The 19,318-nt window shown below is 38.9% G+C and overlaps 1 protein-coding gene across 5 annotated transcripts in view; it reads left to right on the plus strand.

Annotated features, from left to right (window-relative positions):
* Positions 1 to 19,241, plus strand: part of sec16a (SEC16 homolog A, endoplasmic reticulum export factor) — a 33,290-nt gene extending 14,049 nt beyond the window's left edge. The window contains exons 8-33 of one of the 5 annotated variants that reach the window (XR_015928787.1): positions 26 to 168; positions 804 to 865; positions 1,033 to 1,171; positions 1,643 to 1,885; positions 2,595 to 2,692; positions 3,168 to 3,249; positions 4,038 to 4,155; positions 4,742 to 4,853; positions 4,961 to 5,066; positions 5,877 to 6,017; positions 6,111 to 6,224; positions 7,034 to 7,232; positions 7,973 to 8,251; positions 9,361 to 9,449; positions 9,707 to 9,754; positions 10,180 to 10,353; positions 10,797 to 10,877; positions 11,107 to 11,163; positions 11,573 to 11,693; positions 12,345 to 12,470; positions 13,160 to 13,254; positions 14,426 to 14,497; positions 15,154 to 15,213; positions 16,141 to 16,218; positions 17,038 to 18,909; positions 18,944 to 19,241. Coding sequence is in view for 4 of the 5 variants with exons in the window: in XM_088614561.1 (XP_088470687.1) it covers positions 26 to 168; positions 804 to 865; positions 1,033 to 1,171; positions 1,643 to 1,885; positions 2,595 to 2,692; positions 3,168 to 3,249; positions 4,038 to 4,155; positions 4,742 to 4,853; positions 4,961 to 5,066; positions 5,877 to 6,017; positions 6,111 to 6,224; positions 7,034 to 7,232; positions 7,973 to 8,251; positions 9,361 to 9,449; positions 9,707 to 9,754; positions 10,180 to 10,353; positions 10,797 to 10,877; positions 11,107 to 11,163; positions 11,573 to 11,693; positions 12,345 to 12,470; positions 13,160 to 13,254; positions 14,426 to 14,497; positions 15,154 to 15,213; positions 16,141 to 16,218; positions 17,038 to 17,106 (2,906 nt within the window). In the remaining variant the exon portion in view is untranslated. Of the gene's footprint in view, positions 1 to 25; positions 169 to 803; positions 866 to 1,032; positions 1,172 to 1,642; positions 1,886 to 2,594; positions 2,693 to 3,167; positions 3,250 to 4,037; positions 4,156 to 4,741; positions 4,854 to 4,960; positions 5,067 to 5,876; positions 6,018 to 6,110; positions 6,225 to 7,033; positions 7,233 to 7,972; positions 8,252 to 9,360; positions 9,450 to 9,706; positions 9,755 to 10,179; positions 10,354 to 10,796; positions 10,878 to 11,106; positions 11,164 to 11,572; positions 11,694 to 12,344; positions 12,471 to 13,159; positions 13,255 to 14,425; positions 14,498 to 15,153; positions 15,214 to 16,140; positions 16,219 to 17,037 lie in introns of all 5 variants that reach the window. The other 4 variants (XM_088614561.1, XM_088614563.1, XM_088614562.1 and 1 more) reach the window with 4 other exon arrangements.
* Positions 19,242 to 19,318: the final 77 nt, after the last annotated feature.

The raw sequence follows: 19,318 nt of genomic DNA on the forward strand, positions 1-19,318 counted from the left end.
TGATTGAGAAAGTCTCTGTCTTCAGCACCTCCCAGACCTGTGACTCCGGAGAAGTACACAGTCCCGCACATGTGCGCGAGGTTTGGGCCTGGAGGTCTGCTCATTAAAATTCTCCCCAACCTGCCTTCGGAGGGCCAGCCTGCTCTGGTGGAGATGCACAGCATGGAGGTATGACACTTGTGTATATATACAGTTCTGGATTGACTTTATACCAACAGGGAGATGTAAGGAATAAACCACAGGTCGAGCAGGATCACCAATAAAAGTACAAAGTATAAAATGTGAGTTTTACTGATCTCAATAGACTTTGGTTGAATATTAAAACTTAATCCTGTGTGTGTGCTCATTATCTGATACATCAGGGATGTCCAGTCCTGGTCCTGGAAGGACGGTGCGTCTGCTGGTTTTCATTCCAACTCGGGAATGAAATGTTAATGGCTTATCTGTGCCAATTTAACAGCTTCTCCGAGGTCTTCAGATGCAGCAGCTTGAACACCAGCCAGGACCCAGGACTGGACAGTCCTGTGTTATGTGCTCAGCATCCCCCATAGGTTGCCCATGGTTGTTTAATTGCTTTTTTCATTAATTGTTGTTTTATTTAGCTTTTGTCCCATGCTGGGTTAAACCGTTTTCCCTTTGGAAAAAGAGAAGTAAGTGTTTCATCTAGTAGGTGGTTTAAAGTAACAAAGCTGAGATACACAATGAATACAAACAATACATTCGAACAGGACTGTTTGAACTTTTAACCATGATGGTATGTGAGGTGTAATAGAATAGCTGATCTGTATGTTTCTCTCCTGTAGACTGTGCTCCAGGACTCACAAGAGCAAGAGGAGCTCAGATCCTTCCCAGGGCCTCTTGTAAAGTAAGTCTTCTTATAATACCACATTGACTTGCCATGTTCATTAATGAACTGAAGGACATAAACTTCTAAAATATTTCTCTTGCTGTATTGCAGTAAGTATCTTTGTCATGCTTCTGACCGACATCTTTAAAACTGTCCACATGTGCCGATTTGTTTTTGTCTTGTAGAGAGGAAACGCATAAAGTTGACGTGATCAAGTTCGCTCAGAACAAAGCTATGGAGTGCCTGAGAAATGAGAGCCTGCTTGATAAGGACTCGGCATTCCTCATCTGGGAGTTCATTGTGTTGCTCTGTAGGCAGAATGGGGTTAGTGTGCAAAAATGACACAATCAGAGAAGAAGTTGTGTAAAAATATGTGATTAAGAGGCGTGTGCTGAAAAAATCTTCCGTGTCACAAATACTTTAGGTTGCAGAATGGGTCAGATGACAAGCATAGTGCAGTAACAAAGTAACAGTGTTGTGAGAAATGTTGGTGATCCCCATTGACTTTCTTTTGAAAATTTAAAAGAATAATACATAGACTCAGCTCAGGTATAGGATTCATGAAATTAGCAAGCATCCCAACGTCTAGTATTTTTGAGCATCAGAATGCTTAATAAAAAAAATTAACTTAGGCCTGAGTTTATAACAGATTTGAGAATCCCCACTGAGCGTGTATATACTGCTTTCATGTGGTACATTAGGGTTCCCTTGAGAATATGAAATAAGAGCAGATTACAAATGGAATGCAGCAGTCCTCTGGTTTTTGATGCTGATACAAAATGGTTGGTGTTTCAGACTGTGGTAGGGACAGATATCGCCGATCTGCTGCTGCGAGAACACAAGTCGGTGTGGCTGCCTGGGAAGTCTCCTAATGAGGCCAACCTGATTGACTTTAATAACGAGCCCCTGGAGCACGCCGAGGAGGAGCTGGGCTCGGGGCAGCTCTCTCTGCTTTCCGACACCTTCATGACCGTACCAGAGAACGCAGGCAAGGAGACGGAGAGATTCCGAGAGCTGCTTCTCTTTGGGCGGAAGAAGGCAAGTTTTATTTCATTTACCCCTCACTTTACGGCAGCACTTCATTTCTTTTTCCTCTGGCAGCACATCACCCACTTCTCAGGTCTTCCTGGGCCTCTTGGGCTGCAGTCCTTGATATGGGGGTATAATGGCAAACCTTTATTTGTGTTGAAGTTAGGCCAGGTATGTTGTGGTGGTGTGAGATCTGAAAAGGAACAGGTTTGGAGGCTCATACTGTGCTGACAAGTAAAAAGAATAAAAACACGTTTCAGCTGTGGTGCTTCCGACAGATGTGTGGAAGAGAGAAGAAAAGAGCAGAGATTTAAAAAAAAAAGGCAGAATACATTTTCATTCAGAAAATGAAGGGATAGGTGGTTCACTTTTTACCTTTTACTTTTTACTCTAACCCATTATCACCTTTTTTCCCTTGTTTTCCTCACCTCATTCCCTTTCCCAGCTTTTATGTTTTATTCTTCAGAGCTAAATATTAATGGAAACTGACCCAAGTGAACAGTGATGGTCACTTTTTTCTGCCATGCCCCAAATTGATTTTTTAAGCTACGCAGGAGAGTCCATTTTTGCGGCCTTGAAATATTAATATAATCATATGTAAGAAGCAATCTTTTTTTGTTTTATGTCTTTATATCTTCAACTCATCTTTCTGCTTTGATAAGTTAGTGATTTTGCCTAAATCTGTTCCTAATTAAATTTGACATGCTGTTTTGGGCAGGATGCATTGGAGTCTGCAATGAAGAATGGCTTATGGGGACATGCCCTGTTGTTAGCCAGTAAAATGGACAACAGAACACATGCCCGTGTTATGACTAGGTAAGGAGCAATTCATTTGTATAATTTTCCTGGTTTCAAAGCTATAAATGGCAGCAATTTAGCAGTCTGTGTTATTTGATGTAATGAAGACTATTAAAACAAAGATTTGCTTTATTATTTGTGCCACTGTTTAATAAATGTACAAACAAATGAGTCAGGAAATTCCCTTGATGATAAATGGATAAAACTGCAATAAAATGGGCTTTCTTTTGGGCCTGTGTTTGTTGCCTTGTCCTTTATTAAAGGTTTATTCAATCTATGGGACAAAAAAACATTTGTCAAGTTTAGCTGCGATATGGAATCAAAATGTATCAAAAGGCAAGAAGATGAGCAAAAAAATACAGAACAACCCTCATTGTTTTATTTTCTTAAATACAATCCTGTTTTTGTGATTTGTTTTAGTTAAGGTTGTTTTCAAAATTCGATATACCACGTGGGTTATTATGTTGCACTTTTTTCTTTCTCCGCTCTGCAGGTTTGCAAACAGTCTCCCGATTAATGACCCTCTGCAGACAGTGTATCAGCTCATGTCAGGGAGGATGCCAGCTGCAGCCACCGTAAGTAAAGACAGAGGTTGTGAAGCTGGGAGATGTAGCGATTGCATGAAGATAATAGGTAGAAATTTGTGCTGATTCTCTTATCACTCCAGGATTTATGATTCAGAATCTGATTCAGCAGGGGTTCCCAACCCTTCTCCTGATAAGTAGGAGTTCACCTGCTTGTCTTAATTCCAGCAAACTCTTGACTAGTTGCTTGATTGGAACTAACCAGCAATTAAATATCTTCAATTACATATGAAATGCAATAGTTCAAATTCAGCCTCCAACATGTTTAGGACCTGGAAACAAAGGGTTTATCTGAATTGTATTATTATGTCATGTAATAGTTCCATTATGTAAACTAAAAGCCCAGATGGACAATTAATTATGGTGTCTCAAACAATAACAGGTGTCTCAAACTTGGACGGACTTGTGTTCACAGTTCAAGTATTTAAGTTGCTGCATAATTATAATTCTTCTAACCAGGTCTGTGAGGATTTATATGTAACTTAGCTTTAATGAAATATTGTCTTGTATGAACTACATGTAGGATTTTTCTTAATATGTCTGATTTTAGGAAATAATTAAATTATTTAATAGACTATTCAGGTAAGGTGTTTTCAAAACTGAGCTTGAGATACCAAAGTTATGATCTTTAATGTTGATAGCCTAGAGGTGAGTGACTTTGCATTGATAATGAAATCACTGTGATTGTTGAAGTGATGTTTTTTAGCGATGTTCGTGTCATTATAGAGCTGAAAGGCTCTGTGTCTGATCCGTACCTATGAGCTGTGTATCTGTGGCAGTGCTGTGGAGATGAGAAGTGGGGAGACTGGAGACCACACTTGGCTATGGTGCTGTCAAATCTCACCCACACCCTGGATCTGGATACCCGAACCATTGCTACTATGGGAGACACCCTTGGTGAGTCTGAATTAAACCGAATAATTCATTCCAGAAGCTTGGGTGCATTTTAACAGACATCTGTTTTTTTTTTTAAAGAAATGTTTGATTGCAAAATACTGTTCTGTCTGACTGGTCTTTTATATCTTCCTAATTGCTGTCCTGTTTACGAGATTGTGTTAACCATTTAGAATTCCTGAAGATTCAAATGGAAAAATAGGTGCCACTCATGCATTTCCCTCATATCCTCACTGTGAGGTGAAGTGGAAAATGTAATTGAGGCTTATTCTAAGGCGCTGTTCACAAATGTTGAACCATTAATGAAAGCAGTTCATAAAATGTTAAAAAGTGTTAGTGCCAAGCTCACTTAATACAGTGTCTGGCTTGATTTTTTTTATGTTTAGTGTATGCTAAATATTCTGCAATGAATTACTGTTCATTTTGCCCCCCCCCCCCCCCCGAAGGTAACTTGTTTAAATAGATCTTTAGTTACAGGAGTATTAATTCTGTATACATTCCCAAGTAATGATAAAAAAACAAAGTTTTTAATTAGTATTTTCTTTCTTTAATTTTGGTGTCTTAACATTAGTTCCTTTTGCCATTGCAGCGTCAAAAGGGCTGATAGATGCTGCTCATTTCTGTTACATAATGGCCCAGGTTGGGCTTGGTGTTTACACCAAGAAGTCTACTAAGATGGTTCTGATAGGAGCAAATCACAGGTAAGATATGAAGCAGCATTGTATAATTACAGAGGTCACAAATAGTTTTTAACCTTCCATTTCTGATTCTTTTTTTCACTACTGTTTTACTCTTCCACCCCTCCCAGCTTGCCATTTTTCAGGTTTGCCTCCAATGAAGCCATCCAGAGAACAGAAGCGTATGAGTATGCACAGTCTTTGGGCTCTCAGCCTTGCTATTTGCCGAACTTTCAGGTATGTGCTTATTTCCCCCAATCCATCCCCAGTCCATCTCCTGCTATTCAGCAGGTTTCACAGGCAACCCTGCAATGATCCCTTTATAATGACTTGGAACAGTTTATCTCAGTTTAAGATCAAATCTGTTAAATTAAGTAATTAAATGATCATTTGGGAAAAAAATCAGAATCTTCAGTTTCCTTTAAAGACCAGAAGTCTCTTAATTGGAGAAAAACTTTTTAATTGGATAAATGTTTCATATCTTTAAAAGACAGGTGATATAGGATGACCTGTAAGACTAATTGTACTGGGGCTGTTGTGCAACAGTGAGCTCAGACAGGAATTGATCAATTAGATAATCATCGCATCTGTAAAGCTCAGGCAGTAAAGACATCTTGTCTAGAGGAAAGGCTGAGATCTGTTTGAAACTGCCATTAACTGATTCTGGCTGAGATACAGAAAATGATGGTGCACAATTGACATGGCATCATCATATTGGATAGATATGAGTTAGCTGGGGTGTTATCTCCTTGCTTTACAACAGCCTCTGTGGTCTGCTAGGCGCCTGTGAGATTGCAGTAGAATCTATGAGAGCTGCATCTATTCTCCTGCCAACACCTTAAAGCTGTGGTGACTTAAGCTTATGGCATGGATGCAAGATCAGGACATGACAATGCATATTTCCGAGGGCATTCATAGCCTTCTCTCCCCTGAACTTAGGAGAGGTACACTGACGTGCAGAATGATAAGGTCTAGAGATCAACAATTGCTTTATAATAGCCTTTTAAATAAATTAAGAATGCAATGCTTTTTTGTTACCTTCTCCAGGTCTTTAAGTTCATTTATGCCTGCCGTTTGGCTGAGGTGGGGCTGTCTGCACAGGCCTTCCATTATTGTGAGGTCATATCCAGAACTGTCCTCAGTCACCCATCCTACTACTCTCCCATGTTTGTGAGCCAGCTCATTCAGGTAAATGTAAACCTTGTATATAGGACACATTTGTCTCCTTTGAACATCCCTGATTGACCCTGACTTCTCTCTCTTTCTTTGTTTTCAATCTAGATGTCTGCGAAAATGAGGTTCTTTGATCCTCAGCTAAAGGAGAAGCCTGAGCAGGAGCTGTTTATAGAGCCTGATTGGTTGATTCAGTTGCGCCAATTGGATGGTCAAATAAAGGTATATATAAAGAATCTTATTGAACATTTGTTCCCTACAAATTCAGAAAATTAAAAATCATGAAGAGGGGTATTATATTCTAGGTGTATGCATAGGGAGATTGAGGTAATGATTTAGAACGAGTTCTGTTGCGGGTCTGAGAATAAATGGGACAAAAACAGATTTTCACTGTTTTTTTTGGGCTGAACATTCACATTCAACCTAATCAGAAAAACACATTTTCTCCTCCCATATGTTTATCTTAAAAAAAAATCCTGATACAGGAACAAGGTATGAATTTCTGTGGTCCAAAGTGGGAGGCAGAGGGAATAGACATTTTACGGACTAGAATATAACTTTGAGTGGGATTTCACTAATTTTCTTCGTAATAGTTCAATTCTTAGCTTGTGCTTATACCGCAAGTGTCGTATGACTGGTTGCATGTTTCAAGGGGCACAGTGTGGGAGATAAGTCCTATTACAGTTATAAGTTTCCGTGACACATCATTTGGTCCTCTCATGCTGGACTTTTTGTGTCCCAAGGCCAGACAAAGACCAATGTCTCACAGGGATTTCTGTGCCTTTGCACTTGGGCTGGTGAATACATTCTACAATCAATAAGGGAAATTGCTTTAAAATCTTTAAATTTAATCTTTAAATTCAGATTAGAGCTGTCTTTTTTAGGTTTAGGTTTAGGTTTATATTTATTTGTATTCTTTTGTCTGTTGCCTGTTTTGTCTGTATACGTTTAGAAAATAATGTAATTTTATGTGATTTTGTAATATTGCGCTACGGAATGGTGAACTTGAATTTCCTGTGCCTTCCTAACAGGATGGTGCAATCATGTACAGCTTGGACAGAGCCACCCCCCAGCAATATGCATCTAGTACCCCCAGCTCTGAGTTCGACCAGCCCAGCCCTCCTGATGGCTTGGGAATGTCTCAGGATGTTAATGGCGCCGCTCCAGAGATCCCCCCCACAACATCTTTTATGCCAAATCCAGGATCACAAGTGCAGCTTGTTCCACCAGGTAGAGTTTCAGACCCCCCTTCCACAAAAGGACGATTTGCTAGTTTTTCTTGACTATTGGTAGACTTTAATTTCCATGAAGAACCATCAATGCACACTTCTATAGGACCAGGGGTTCTGAAAAAATAAAATTACCCAGTCCTCATTCTGAGGATTTTGTTCTATGCTAGCATGAAACTAGCATGATAATATTGCTTATTCCAGTAGTGTAGTGAATACCTTGCATGGATATTATAATTGTTAGTTCACTGGATATTGTATGGATAGCACAGTCTATTAGACATTTAAAGCATGCTGCCATCCTGTATCAGCTGATGAGCACAGCTAAGCAGAAATTTCAAGTTTAAGTTTGTCATATGTACCTGAGTACAATGAAATGCTAACTTGTGTGTTTACCTTATGTGAGAAGTGATATAATAGATGGTACAACAAATGACTTTACAAATTATTGGAGACAGGAACTATAACTTTAAGCAGCATTCATATAACAGCAGTGTGCAAGACTCATATAGTAGCAGTATTTGAGTTCAGGGTAAAAACAGAGGTGTGAGTGGTGGCAGGCAGATTTAAGAGGTGGAGTTTAGGAGTGTTATAATTGTGGGGTAGAAGCTTTCTTTGAACGTAGAGGCCTGTGCTTTTATACTCCTAAATCTTCTGCTAGATTCTTTTCAGCTTCGATTGAATGGAAATTCTGAATGTTGTCAGGTCTTCCATTACTTGGTGCTTATTTTCGTTTCACAGCACCTCCAACTATCCTTGATGGCCCAATGCCTTCCATAATGCCACCTCCAGCTGAAGGGGGTGTCCAGTTCTACCCAGTGCCACCTGTTCCACTGTGCCCGGTGCCCGGGCCTGTCCCTCCCTCGCAGGGCCCAGGGTTTCCACCTCCAACACCTGGCTATGGGGTCCCTAACCAGCAGGAGCAGCATGAGATGTACCCAGGACAGCATATGCCACTACAAATGCCCCCATCAGAGACATTACCCACTGTACCAGAGCGACAGCAGAATCACCAGCCAGGTCAGCTCTCAGGTCCCAAGATGGGAATAAAATCGATACTGGTTTGTGTTTGCTGTTATTCTTGATTGCTGAGGTTCAAGAAGTGAAAACCTCTGAGGATAAGACTGTATTTCTCTGAGGAAATATCCATCTCTATACCGTTAAGAATATTATTCATCCTTTTATCTGATTTGCCAGGGAAATCTTGGTCCTTATAAGCAATGAATCCTATGTCAATGTGAAGCTGTTGTAGAAGTCTTGGAAGCTGATATTGCAGCATTGTTAAGATATGAAATTAGTAACCACAGATCAACAGTCTTTCTATTAACGTTTAATGTGTTGCATTTTGTTCATATAACAGAAGATTATCCATCCAGAACTCCCATCTCCAAAAAAAACAGTATTAAAACAAGAAACAAGAAAACTCAGTGTCCACCTGTCAGCAGGCTCCTTAGGTATATTTTCATATGCGTCGTGGTGAATCAGTTGCAGGGCGAATTATGGTATGGTACTCAGTGGTAGCCAGCCACATCACAATCATATGTCATTCAAGCACCAGGTACCATGGTAACTACATTGACAGGAGTCTTGTACCACCTGGAGGCAGTCACTCATCACTTCCACCTCAGGTGCTTCAACCTCCTGTGAATTGAATGTACAATGTTACCATGGTAAATCACACTTGAATGACAGGTGATCAAGATGTGGTTGGCTACGGTGTAAATACTAGTTCACCCTGCTGCTTTCCCATGGCATGAATCATGATGTATACAACATGACTTTCTAATTCATAAAGTACCCGGAGCATATAATTAACATGGTACTTCCAGTTCCTTTCTCAGGAGTTGGGACTTAGTTACAGTTTTCTTGCTCTCCAATTGTGCTTGATGTTACATTGTTTGATGTTATCGTGTGACCATTACCACTTAGAGGACCAGTGTAAATACCCCTGTGAAATAGAGAACCATAGCTGAAAATTTAATCAGTTATATAATGAGCAGATCCTCAGATCATTTAAGGTTTTTTAACTGTGACTTTTTTTTAGTCTTGACACTTGGTTTGATGGTCAACTAAAATGAAATATGCCATCAGTACCTGAAACAAATTTATTTTTTAATTAAAAAAAATAGACATCCACTTGAATTCCCAGCCATCCTCTCCATCCAGAAGTACATTCACTCAAGGACCAATGGATTTCTATGACCACATGGCTATTATGGTAAGTAAATGTTTACATTTTTACTTTGAGACTCGCAAGGATAAGCGGTTTGGGAATGTTACCTTGCTGTTGATATCTGTTGTATGTAATGTGTGAGCTTATGGTCTTCAGTTGATTTGTCTTTCCTAATTAAATTGTGAGATACCTGATAGCTGTAGTTAATGACTTTATGTTTAAAAATTTGGAATGGATGGTTTGAATGTTCCGCTTCGAATTTGTAATTTACTAGCAGTTTCTGCGACTTTATATCTAACCAGGGGCCGGGAAGGAGATCTCGATCTACTTCACAGTCTTCAATGCACATGGTATGACCTAATCCAGCTGCCTTTTTTAACCACTTTATTGTTTTTTCCAGTGACTTTTCCACCAGTTTTTCCCATTCCTCTCTGTCTGCCAGCACATCTCTCTTTAAGAAGCAACTGTTTTCCTCTGACATTGATGAATTAAATAAACACAATAAATTCAGATGATCAAAATTGTAGTAAATCCCTTGGATGGCTCACAATTTAACATGCTTTTCTCTCATGCCTGCAGTAACTGTTCTTTATTAAAATAAGCATCGATCAGTTTCATATGGCCAGCTCATGCTTTTCCTGTATTTTTCTTCATTTTTCTGTGACTCTTTAATTGCTGTTACTGTTGTCTAACATTTTGTTTGCAATCTACAATAAATCTGTTTTGTTTATTGTAACACCATCTAATGATGTATTTTTAACCCATCTGCACCCAGGGTTATGGAAGGAGGTCCCGCACCACTTCGGAGTCCTCCAGTAACTCAGTGGGGCGCGACCGGAGCAATTCAGCAGCGAAGCAGCCCTCCCCTCCCCCTCCATCCATCCCAGAGCAACCAGTGAGCAAACCAGAAGACTCCAAGACAGCCACCAAAAAGGACTCGCCCAAAAAGGTCTGTTGAAACAGCAGGTCTCATCCAAAGAACGTTTCAGTAGGTTGCTTTAGACCATACACTTTTCCTAGTAGGTCCTATGGATTCTGAATGTTTAGTCTATATCAATTACTTTGTCATACATGGATTTTGGTTTCATTGTACGCATTATCACAATTTACCTGGTTTTTTTAGAGGCCTATTATAGAGGCATGTGGTTCTTCAGTTGACTTTGACCTTCGTTGGTGCAGCCTTTTAACTTCAATGAAAGGGCAGTGAATTCTTGTCAGTCTTTTTCATTTAGTTAAGTCATTACAGTGTGAAATGGAAAAAAAAATGTGAAAAAGTGAAAAGCTTTTATGGAGTCCTTTGTTGTTTCCATATGTATGAACATGGAATGACGTGCAAAATGTTGATGATAATGTTGGGTGCATTACTTCACTAATCTAACCTTGTTTACACAGGGAGGAGGAGCAGGAGGGTGGCTGAACTGGCTGTACCGCAAGAGGAATGAGGCCTACCTACCAGATGACAAGAACAAGTCGGTAATGAATTTGAGTGGGGTTTTTCTGCACTGGACCAATGCAAAGTCCTGAATCGGTCATTCTCCTTGGATAAGAAATGGCTAAACTTGCCATGATTAATTTTACTTTCTCAAGATGCATCTTGGGATATGATATATTGGTTTCATATTGAATGTTTACTAAAAGTTCAGTTTATCTTATGGCCATGGTAGACACTTACGTTTCTTACCTATTTTTTGTTTTGCTTCAGATTGTATGGGATGAGAATAAAAAACGATGGGTTAATCTTGACGAACCAGAAGAGGAGGTATAGTAATATTTATCTGTCTTTTCTGTTCATTGGTTCTGTTTTTCTTATAATTTAGCCTCCTTTTTGTTTGTGGATACTTGAGTTCAGACAAAGTTAGGTTCTTAGTTACATCCATATGACTTCCAGGTTTAAGAATCATGACACATTTATTGTCCTAATGTTACAAATGGAATTCTTTTAAACTCCATTGGGTATATATGGAAGTCAAAACAATGCTGTTTGCAAAAAAAATGACTTTGCAATAAGGAAATGTACATTTTTTTTCCCACAGCAGATGCTGTTTTGCAGTAGTAGGATTGAAATGAGTCACTATTTCCTTTTTTTACTCTTCGTTAGAAAACTTTATAATTGAGAAAGCCGAGGACTTTGAAATGATCTAAAATCATTAATATTTTTGTTTTACCAGAGCAAGCCTCCTCCCCCTCCTCCCACAAGCTTTCCAAAATTGACCCCTCAGCAGAGGCCTGGAGCGACTGCTGGCCCACCCAGTGGGGCCCCCCCAGTCAATATTTTCTCAAGAAAAGCTGGTGAGTTTTGATCTGTTCAGAGTACTTTGAGTTTAAATGCCTTTGCTTGAAAAGTCATCATGTTGTTTCAAATTCAAATCCTTTCAGTTAAGTGGATCTTCAAAATGCAGGAATGCATCTTTTAACCTGGTTGACTGAAGATCTCTGTAAATTAGGCTAGAACCAGTCTCTCCTTTTAATAAGCTTGAGAAATAATGATTCTTTAAACTTACATAGCACTTTTCCGAACACTCCTCTTAAAGTGATTTACAGGTAATAGGGACTCCCCACCACCACCAGGTGGTGCAGCCCCACCTGGACGATGTGACGGCAGCCAAAGTGCACCAGAATGCTCACCACACACCAGCTCTCCGTGGGGAGGAGAACAGAGTGATGCAACCAGTTCATAGATGGGGTTATTAGGAGGCCAAGATTGGTAAAAGCCAGGGGGAAATTTGGCCAGGACACAAAGGTTAACATCCCTACTTTTTTTGAGAAATGCCCTGGGATTTTTAATGACCACAGGGTTAAGATGTTGGGAAAACAGAAGTTTAGCGATATGTGGAAACTCTTTTGTAATATCCCTAAGATGTGCAGAGTTTGTGAAAATAGCCGGTTTAACTGAGTTGAAAGTGGCTTCTGAGAAAAGCAATGCTTCTGTTTGTCTTCCAGGAACCAGGAGCCGGTACGTTGACGTTCTGAATCCCGGAGGGCCCAAGCCCAGTCCCATCCCTGCAGATCTGTTTGCACCTTTGGCTCCAATGCCCATTCCCACTAACCTGTTTATACCAACTTCAGGTCTGTACCTATTCAACAAAGAAAATTAAAACTGCGTTGTGTTCACATGATCTGTTGAATCCTGTAATACCTTATTGCTAATTAGGTAGATCATTAGGTTTCGTCTGTTCAGAGGGAAGGGAAGTGAATGGTGGTTTTCATCCTCATTTTGTGTTCAAGCCAGACGTCTTATTCCTTCATCCTTTACATACACAAGGGCAGCAGTGTGGAACTGCGCTCAGGGATCTGAACCTGTAACTGGAAGGTTGAGGGTTCAAATCCCAGGTGAGACACTGCTGTTGTACCCTTGAGATAGATGTTTTGCTTAAATTATGCCAGTAAAATACGCAGCTGTATAAATCTGTGCACATGTAAATCATTTTGGATAAAACCGTCAGCCAAATTCTATAAATAATATACTGCAAAGGAATAAGAAAAGGTTTCTTTCAAGCTGAAAAAAAGACACAAAGTGTCACACCTGAAGAAGGCTCCACAGCTAAACCGTCTCTTTTTTTCAGCATGGATTAAACCTTTACTTTTTCCTTTGCAGTCTGCTCATGCTAATGCAGCTGCCTATTTGAACTTAAATAATATACTGTATACCCAAGATATAAGTAGGTACAATTGCTGTTCTGTTATTATAATAGAAAATCTGGATATTTATCAAGCAATATATGTTTTAAATATCACTTGAAATGTTTTTTTTCCAGCATCTGCAGACAGTCAGCAGCCTACAGAAGGCAGTGTACCAGAAACGGAGCAGAACACAGGGCAGACCATCTCGGATACAAGCTCCCAGCCTCAGGTATGACCCAGAGTGTGTGAGTACATCATCAAAGCTGCTTCCAGATCCATTGCCAATTCTTAAAGGTCTCATAGAAAGGAGCTTTTAAGTAAGAACATTAGAAGGGTTGCCCACTAAAGGAGGCGAGCCTATTTGATCTATGTAGCTAGTATAGTTAATTGATAGGAAAAGTTCATCCCGGCATTTTGTGAAGGATCCCTGATAATCTTATTAATTTTTATTTTAATAAACAAGTTTCCATGTTCTGTGATGTTCTGCAGGAGTATGCGAAGCCTAGCCACAGCTTCTAACAATTGTTCAGCACCTGCACGACTAACACATGCATTTTCCTGTTCTTGATTTTAGTCTAGATCTACACATTTCTTTAGAAGCACATAAAGTCAATTGGCTTACTTCATATACTTTAAGTGGCTTGCTTTCTTACTTTTTTGTAAGATTTTCTTGAACTGTATAAAATTAAAAAGTTGATAAGTTCCACTTGTAGCTAGAATTTGAAAGGGAAGAGAAGGGTAGAGGAAACAGATGACTAAGTGATTGCATTAAGCAAGTATTGTGTAATGGTATAAACAACATGTTGGGCAAGATCTTGCAAGGATTTAAATTGCATTGGACATTTTGGTATACATGTGTCAGAAAGACCTATTCAAGTAAGAGATTATTAACAGTTTCTAGTTTCTAGTCAAGATCTGTTCCATCTGGGAGAATGGAGGCTTTTGATGAGTATAAGTTGCAATACTGCAGTGGTTCTGAGGTAAAATTGGGTCTTTGTCAGTTGTAGGTCTTCTCAGCCTTACTCAAGACTGTGTCTCGATAGGTGCCAGCAAACTTCTAGCGACAGACATGTTGTTCTTCCAATCAGAGCGCACTCTCCTTAAAGACATTTTGGAGCTTGCAGTATGTCCAAAGGTGAAAAGCTCTAAAAGCTGAGTGTGTTTGCAAGTCTTCATTTTCCATGTACAATACAGGATTGGTAGAGCTTTAAGCCGATTTGTATCATTGATAATCCCACATTTGTTCAATAAGTAATATGAGGGGATTCCCCAAAAAAGCATTGGCAATATCCTCTGCTCTTTAGAACATAAGAGTTCTTTAGAGTGAGGGATTAAGTAAGGCTAAATGTGTTATGAAAGTGACAAATTCTAGTGGTCACGTATTTTTGTTTTTCCTACAGTTTTATAACCCGGGATTGTTTACTCCCAGCACAGAAGGAACGTCAAATACAGACGCAACACAGGCAGGGGAGGTAGGAATAACCGCTGACATTGCAGACAAGTCTTTTTACCCACTCACCCTCCCCATTTCCTCACCATAACAGGGTCTAATTCTGACAGGCGTTTCCCAGCAAAAGGTTTCAAAAATAGATCCAGTAACTTCATTTGCATGAGACATTTAACCTTTGTCACACTATTGGTGTGTCTGGAGTTTTTAAAATTGTTAATTCATGTAGATTGATGTTGCTGTAAATTAGAACTGTAAATCAACTGTGATTGCAGAACATATCGATAAAATCTGCTTAGAGGCCAAAAATGCTTGGTGTGCGTGAGAATGTATCTGGGAGTACTATGATAATTAACTTAAACTAATAATGGGAGCATGGTAAAAGTTTAAGTGCCAGGTCTAAAAAAATTGAAATGGAATAATTCCTAGAATTTTATTTGAATTAGAAAAAAATAAAAAACTGTGTAATATTAACCCAATTAAAAACGAATAATGTGAATGGTGTCATGCTTTGTGGTTTTTACTAAACCACAATTACTCTTATTGCTCTCCTGGCATTTAAAAATGCTGAATTGAAATTTAATTGAAGAATTTTCTCAATACTAGAGGCTTTTGGCCGTGACATGCATGTGGAATTCTTTAGGTTCATCTCGTTTGTATGTTTGTTTTGCTGTTTTGTAGCTCTCGCGTTCTAGCTCAATGAGTTCTTTATCTCGTGAAGTGAGCCAGCATTTAAACCAGGTACCTATAGCTGGCATTTCGCTGTTGCACGCTTATTTTGCACATACTCGTGTCACAGAGTCCGCAGCCTCTGCCTTTAGCATTGCATTAGCCGATTTTCTTCAGTGACAATAAGAGCCAGCCCTTCATTGAATTATTTCAGTCAACTGCTCTTTCTCGCTTAGAATGTGATCTTAGAACATTCTGCATTTTTATAAACTTATATTTTGCAGTTGTATTCATATTGATTGGGTAGTCCTATAATTAGTATAGTGGACCAAGTTAGTCTAATTTTGTAAACCAGATGCTTGTTTTTTTGGACATCAGTGATGCAATCTTGCAGCGCCTTTTCTTGTTGTATGTCATGCGCTTTGCCAGTTTGCAATTGGAGTTATCCCAATGCTGAAGGCAAAGAGCTGTCACTGTTCCTTGGTGTGAATGCAGCACTGTTTGTAAGACTGAGCCGCTGTGCTTCCAATAACCATTTAACCCTACCCCTGCTCTGCATGCTTTGCCATTAACGAGTATCAACTGGCTCAGAAGGAGAGACAAAAACACTTTCCATAAACAGATGTTCATCGTTTGTCATCATTACGATAGATTTGGTTTACAGTAACAAAAAAAAAAGTTTAATGCAATGTGCTGAAAAAAAGTTTAATCTCACTTCTGGAAAGAGTCAAGAACACCTGTTTTCATCGCCTGCAAATGAGGTGAGGTCACCTGTGTCACTAACACTGCTCTTCATTTATTCCATGGATAAGAAAAAGGTTCAAATCAAAAGTGGAAACGTATCTGTCTGCTGTTCAGTCTTGGGCTTTAATTAGTCAAGCGTAACAGCTTTTGTTCTGTACTGCTACCATTTATACCATTTACTTTAAACACCCATGGAATAAATCATGTTTTTCCAAAAAAAACAGCAGCCTAGTTAACTCATCCTATCTCTTGTAGGCCCCTAATCAACCACATGTTCAAGAGGGTCCGATAGCTGGAGGTGTGGCTTTCTATAACCCCTCTCAGTTTGCACAGGTAAGGAACAGTTCCATGTCTAATGACAGGAGCACTTTGCATCCAGTTGTTTTCTGGCTGCTATGTAGCCTAGCCTAGACATGTCATCTGTAATTTTCAGGAACTGGAACTGATTCTACAACTCACAAGGAAACTTTTAGCTCTGTTGGTTTACATACCTTGTTACACTTCTACAGTTTTTTTTCATTGACCTCATTTCAAATTGGCATACAAGGACACCAGATTTGTGGATATTTTTTAACATTATAGCACTCACAAATCTTTATTGTAACCCTAACTCAGAAATAGTCACCTGAAAATGGTGTTTTTTGAAGTAAAATTCTAGCAGAATCAAGCTGGTATGTATCTTATTTCAAAGTTATTTGACAAGTATCTCAAACAGATTACTTTTTATATGTCTGTTATAGCTTTGGTGCTCATAAGTTTTCTTTGTACAGTCCCAATCAGATACACTGGCACTTCATTCCACTCAGTGCTTGCCATGAAGAATCGTTGTTTGGTACATTTGGAGAAGGCATTGATATATAAACATTGATTATTATACTAAATGTGGAAGTGAGGACAGGTGTTTCAGTCCAGGTTGAGGGGGTCTGAAACCAAACCACCCATGTTGTTGATTTTTTTTTTTCCTGAGATACAATACTTGGACAAGATCCTTCTAGGAACCACATAAGTATGGAGAGCCAGAGGGTCGGTTCTCATTTCTATACTTCTGTATATTCTTAAAGGAAGAGGGTCACACATTTTATCTATGTGCACTTCAGCTCAGTCCAGTGACCGGAATCTGATGTTTATTTTTTTAATCTGCTTCTTTGGTAGCCAACTGCACCTTCGGGAGGAGCGAGGACGGGGAAGTTCGGCCAGAGGAAGTACCCAGTACTGAAGTAGAGCCCAGTCCCACCAAATGAAAAACATATGTAGTGCTACAGGCAGACAATAAGGCATCGTGACATTCATTCCTGCTATGTAATTAGGGAAACTCATATAAGTATACAACCATTTTTCATTTCACTGCCAATTGTCCAGATTCACTCTGTATTGCATTAGCAGTAGTCATATCACATCTCTTAATTTATTTTTAGCATTCAGAATTCATGGAAAATGTTCATGCTTGTATTTAGAAATATCCCTGCTCTCATGAAGTGTGCTGTACTGGCCCATTTGGGGGTGGCAGCTCTGAGTAGGGCTAAAGAGAATGATGTGAGTCTCTGTAAATTTTCCGTCATGATTCTTAGGCTAGTGACTTCTTCCAGGCTGGAAAGGTTTTATTAGATCATCACATGCTGTGTTTGTTTAAACACATAAGCTTGCTGTTTGGAGAAATTGAAGGTGCCTTTTTTTTAGCAGTCGTGCCATTGTAGGCTAACCATTGAACTTAACTGCTCATCTGGGTATTTAATATGGCCTATTATTTAGACACCAGGTGTGAATTGATAAGGAATAAATGTAAGATTGGCAAAAACTGCTGTACTAAAGGAGACCTTTCCTTCAACAAGCAGTGGAGATTCTGCCTACTGTGGTGCAGTCTAAGTTCTATTTGAAAAACAGCCCGAATGTAGCCCACTTTTATTAGAAGTATTATTTATTTTTGGTGTTGATTCCTCCACTTCCCTAATCCATGATGCTCAACAGTCCAAGATTTGAGAAACATTGATTTCAATGATTTGTAGTGTGAATATTAAATAGTTGGGAACTAAAATTCATTCTGTTATTGTGAAAGGAAGCTTAATCTATGTATTTCAGTATTTAATTCAGAATCACATTGAGAAAATAAAATATTTAATGTGAATGTCACTGTTCCTTATTGATCTGCTCAATAACAGGCAGTATGAAAGACAATGAAGAAACAAATGAAGATCTTACGTTTGGTGGTGGTAGTGAAGACCTCAGTCTACAGAATAATTTGGTGTTTTTTCTCACCATAACTGAGTGAGGATCAAAAGGCATTTTAATGTAAGAGCTTTTTATTTTTAGCCGTTGAAAAATTAAAATCGAACCTTGTTAACGCAAGTTTGAACAACACAGGAGCTTTGTCTTGTATCCTTTCAAAACAGATAAATGGATACTATAAGTCCCTATTTCAAACCCAAGTGCTGAAACTGTGACTAGAATGAAATCTTGTGAATAAAACCTGCTTAAAAACATAAGGCCTGCTTTTATTAATCCACTATATAGTTTCTTTGAGAATCTGCTGTAAGTAAAAAAAGCAGTTAAACAGTTAAAGAATATAGGTATCTAATGGAGAATGAACAGTGTGATTTTCTTTAAGTGCAATATTATATCAGCTTTCTGTCAAGGAGTTGTGATTAAATATTTTTAGGAGGGGATACAGCATGACAGCAGATTGAACAAACTTTATTGGTGTTTACCACTTAAGGAGTGTTTGGAATGTTATTTAACTTTTAGCCCTACACATATGCTATGATTAACCAAGGTCTTAATTAAAATAACTTTTACCATGACTAAAAGTAATAAAAGGCCCTACAAAATACTGGTAAGTGCTGTTTAGAGAGCTGACATCAAAACTTGACATTGAGAAACCATTTTTCACTGTCAGAAATCTTTCCAAATATTTGTATATCTGATTTAGATTGTATTTATGGCCTGTAGTCAGTGTGCTACACAATTAACTTGTTTCTAATTTAACCTCATCTCACAGTTTAAAACCTATAGATAGTCCACAGTTTGGAGGTCATTATGACCATTGTTTGTAACAAGTGTTCAGGCATCTGAAAGGATGGTTTCAGGATTATTGAGGGGAAAAAAGACTGATTTTGCTCTGACCTCAGTCTCTCCATCTTTGTGATTTTTTTTTCTCTCCTGTCTTTCTTAATGTATCCCGGCCCTTGCTTTGATGTAGTTCCTGAAGCTGTATTTCCATGTAGACTGCTGAATACTTTTAATTCAGAAGGCTTCCTTCATTGAAAGGGAGCTCTTATTTTTCCTAAAGGTGTTAGAATTTGACACTGTAAGATTCTTAACAAAAAAAATAAAAATATTTTGCGCTCTGGAGCACTTTGAAATGTGTGTGATTGTTTTATGATTCCACATACCCAATTTCCCCATAATCCCCTTAATTTCCCCTTAACATATCAACACT

Source organism: Lepisosteus platostomus, chromosome 21 (assembly GCF_059453375.1).
Source record: "Lepisosteus platostomus isolate fLepPlt1 chromosome 21, fLepPlt1.hap1, whole genome shotgun sequence".
Classification (NCBI taxonomy): Eukaryota; Metazoa; Chordata; class Actinopteri; order Semionotiformes; family Lepisosteidae; genus Lepisosteus; species Lepisosteus platostomus.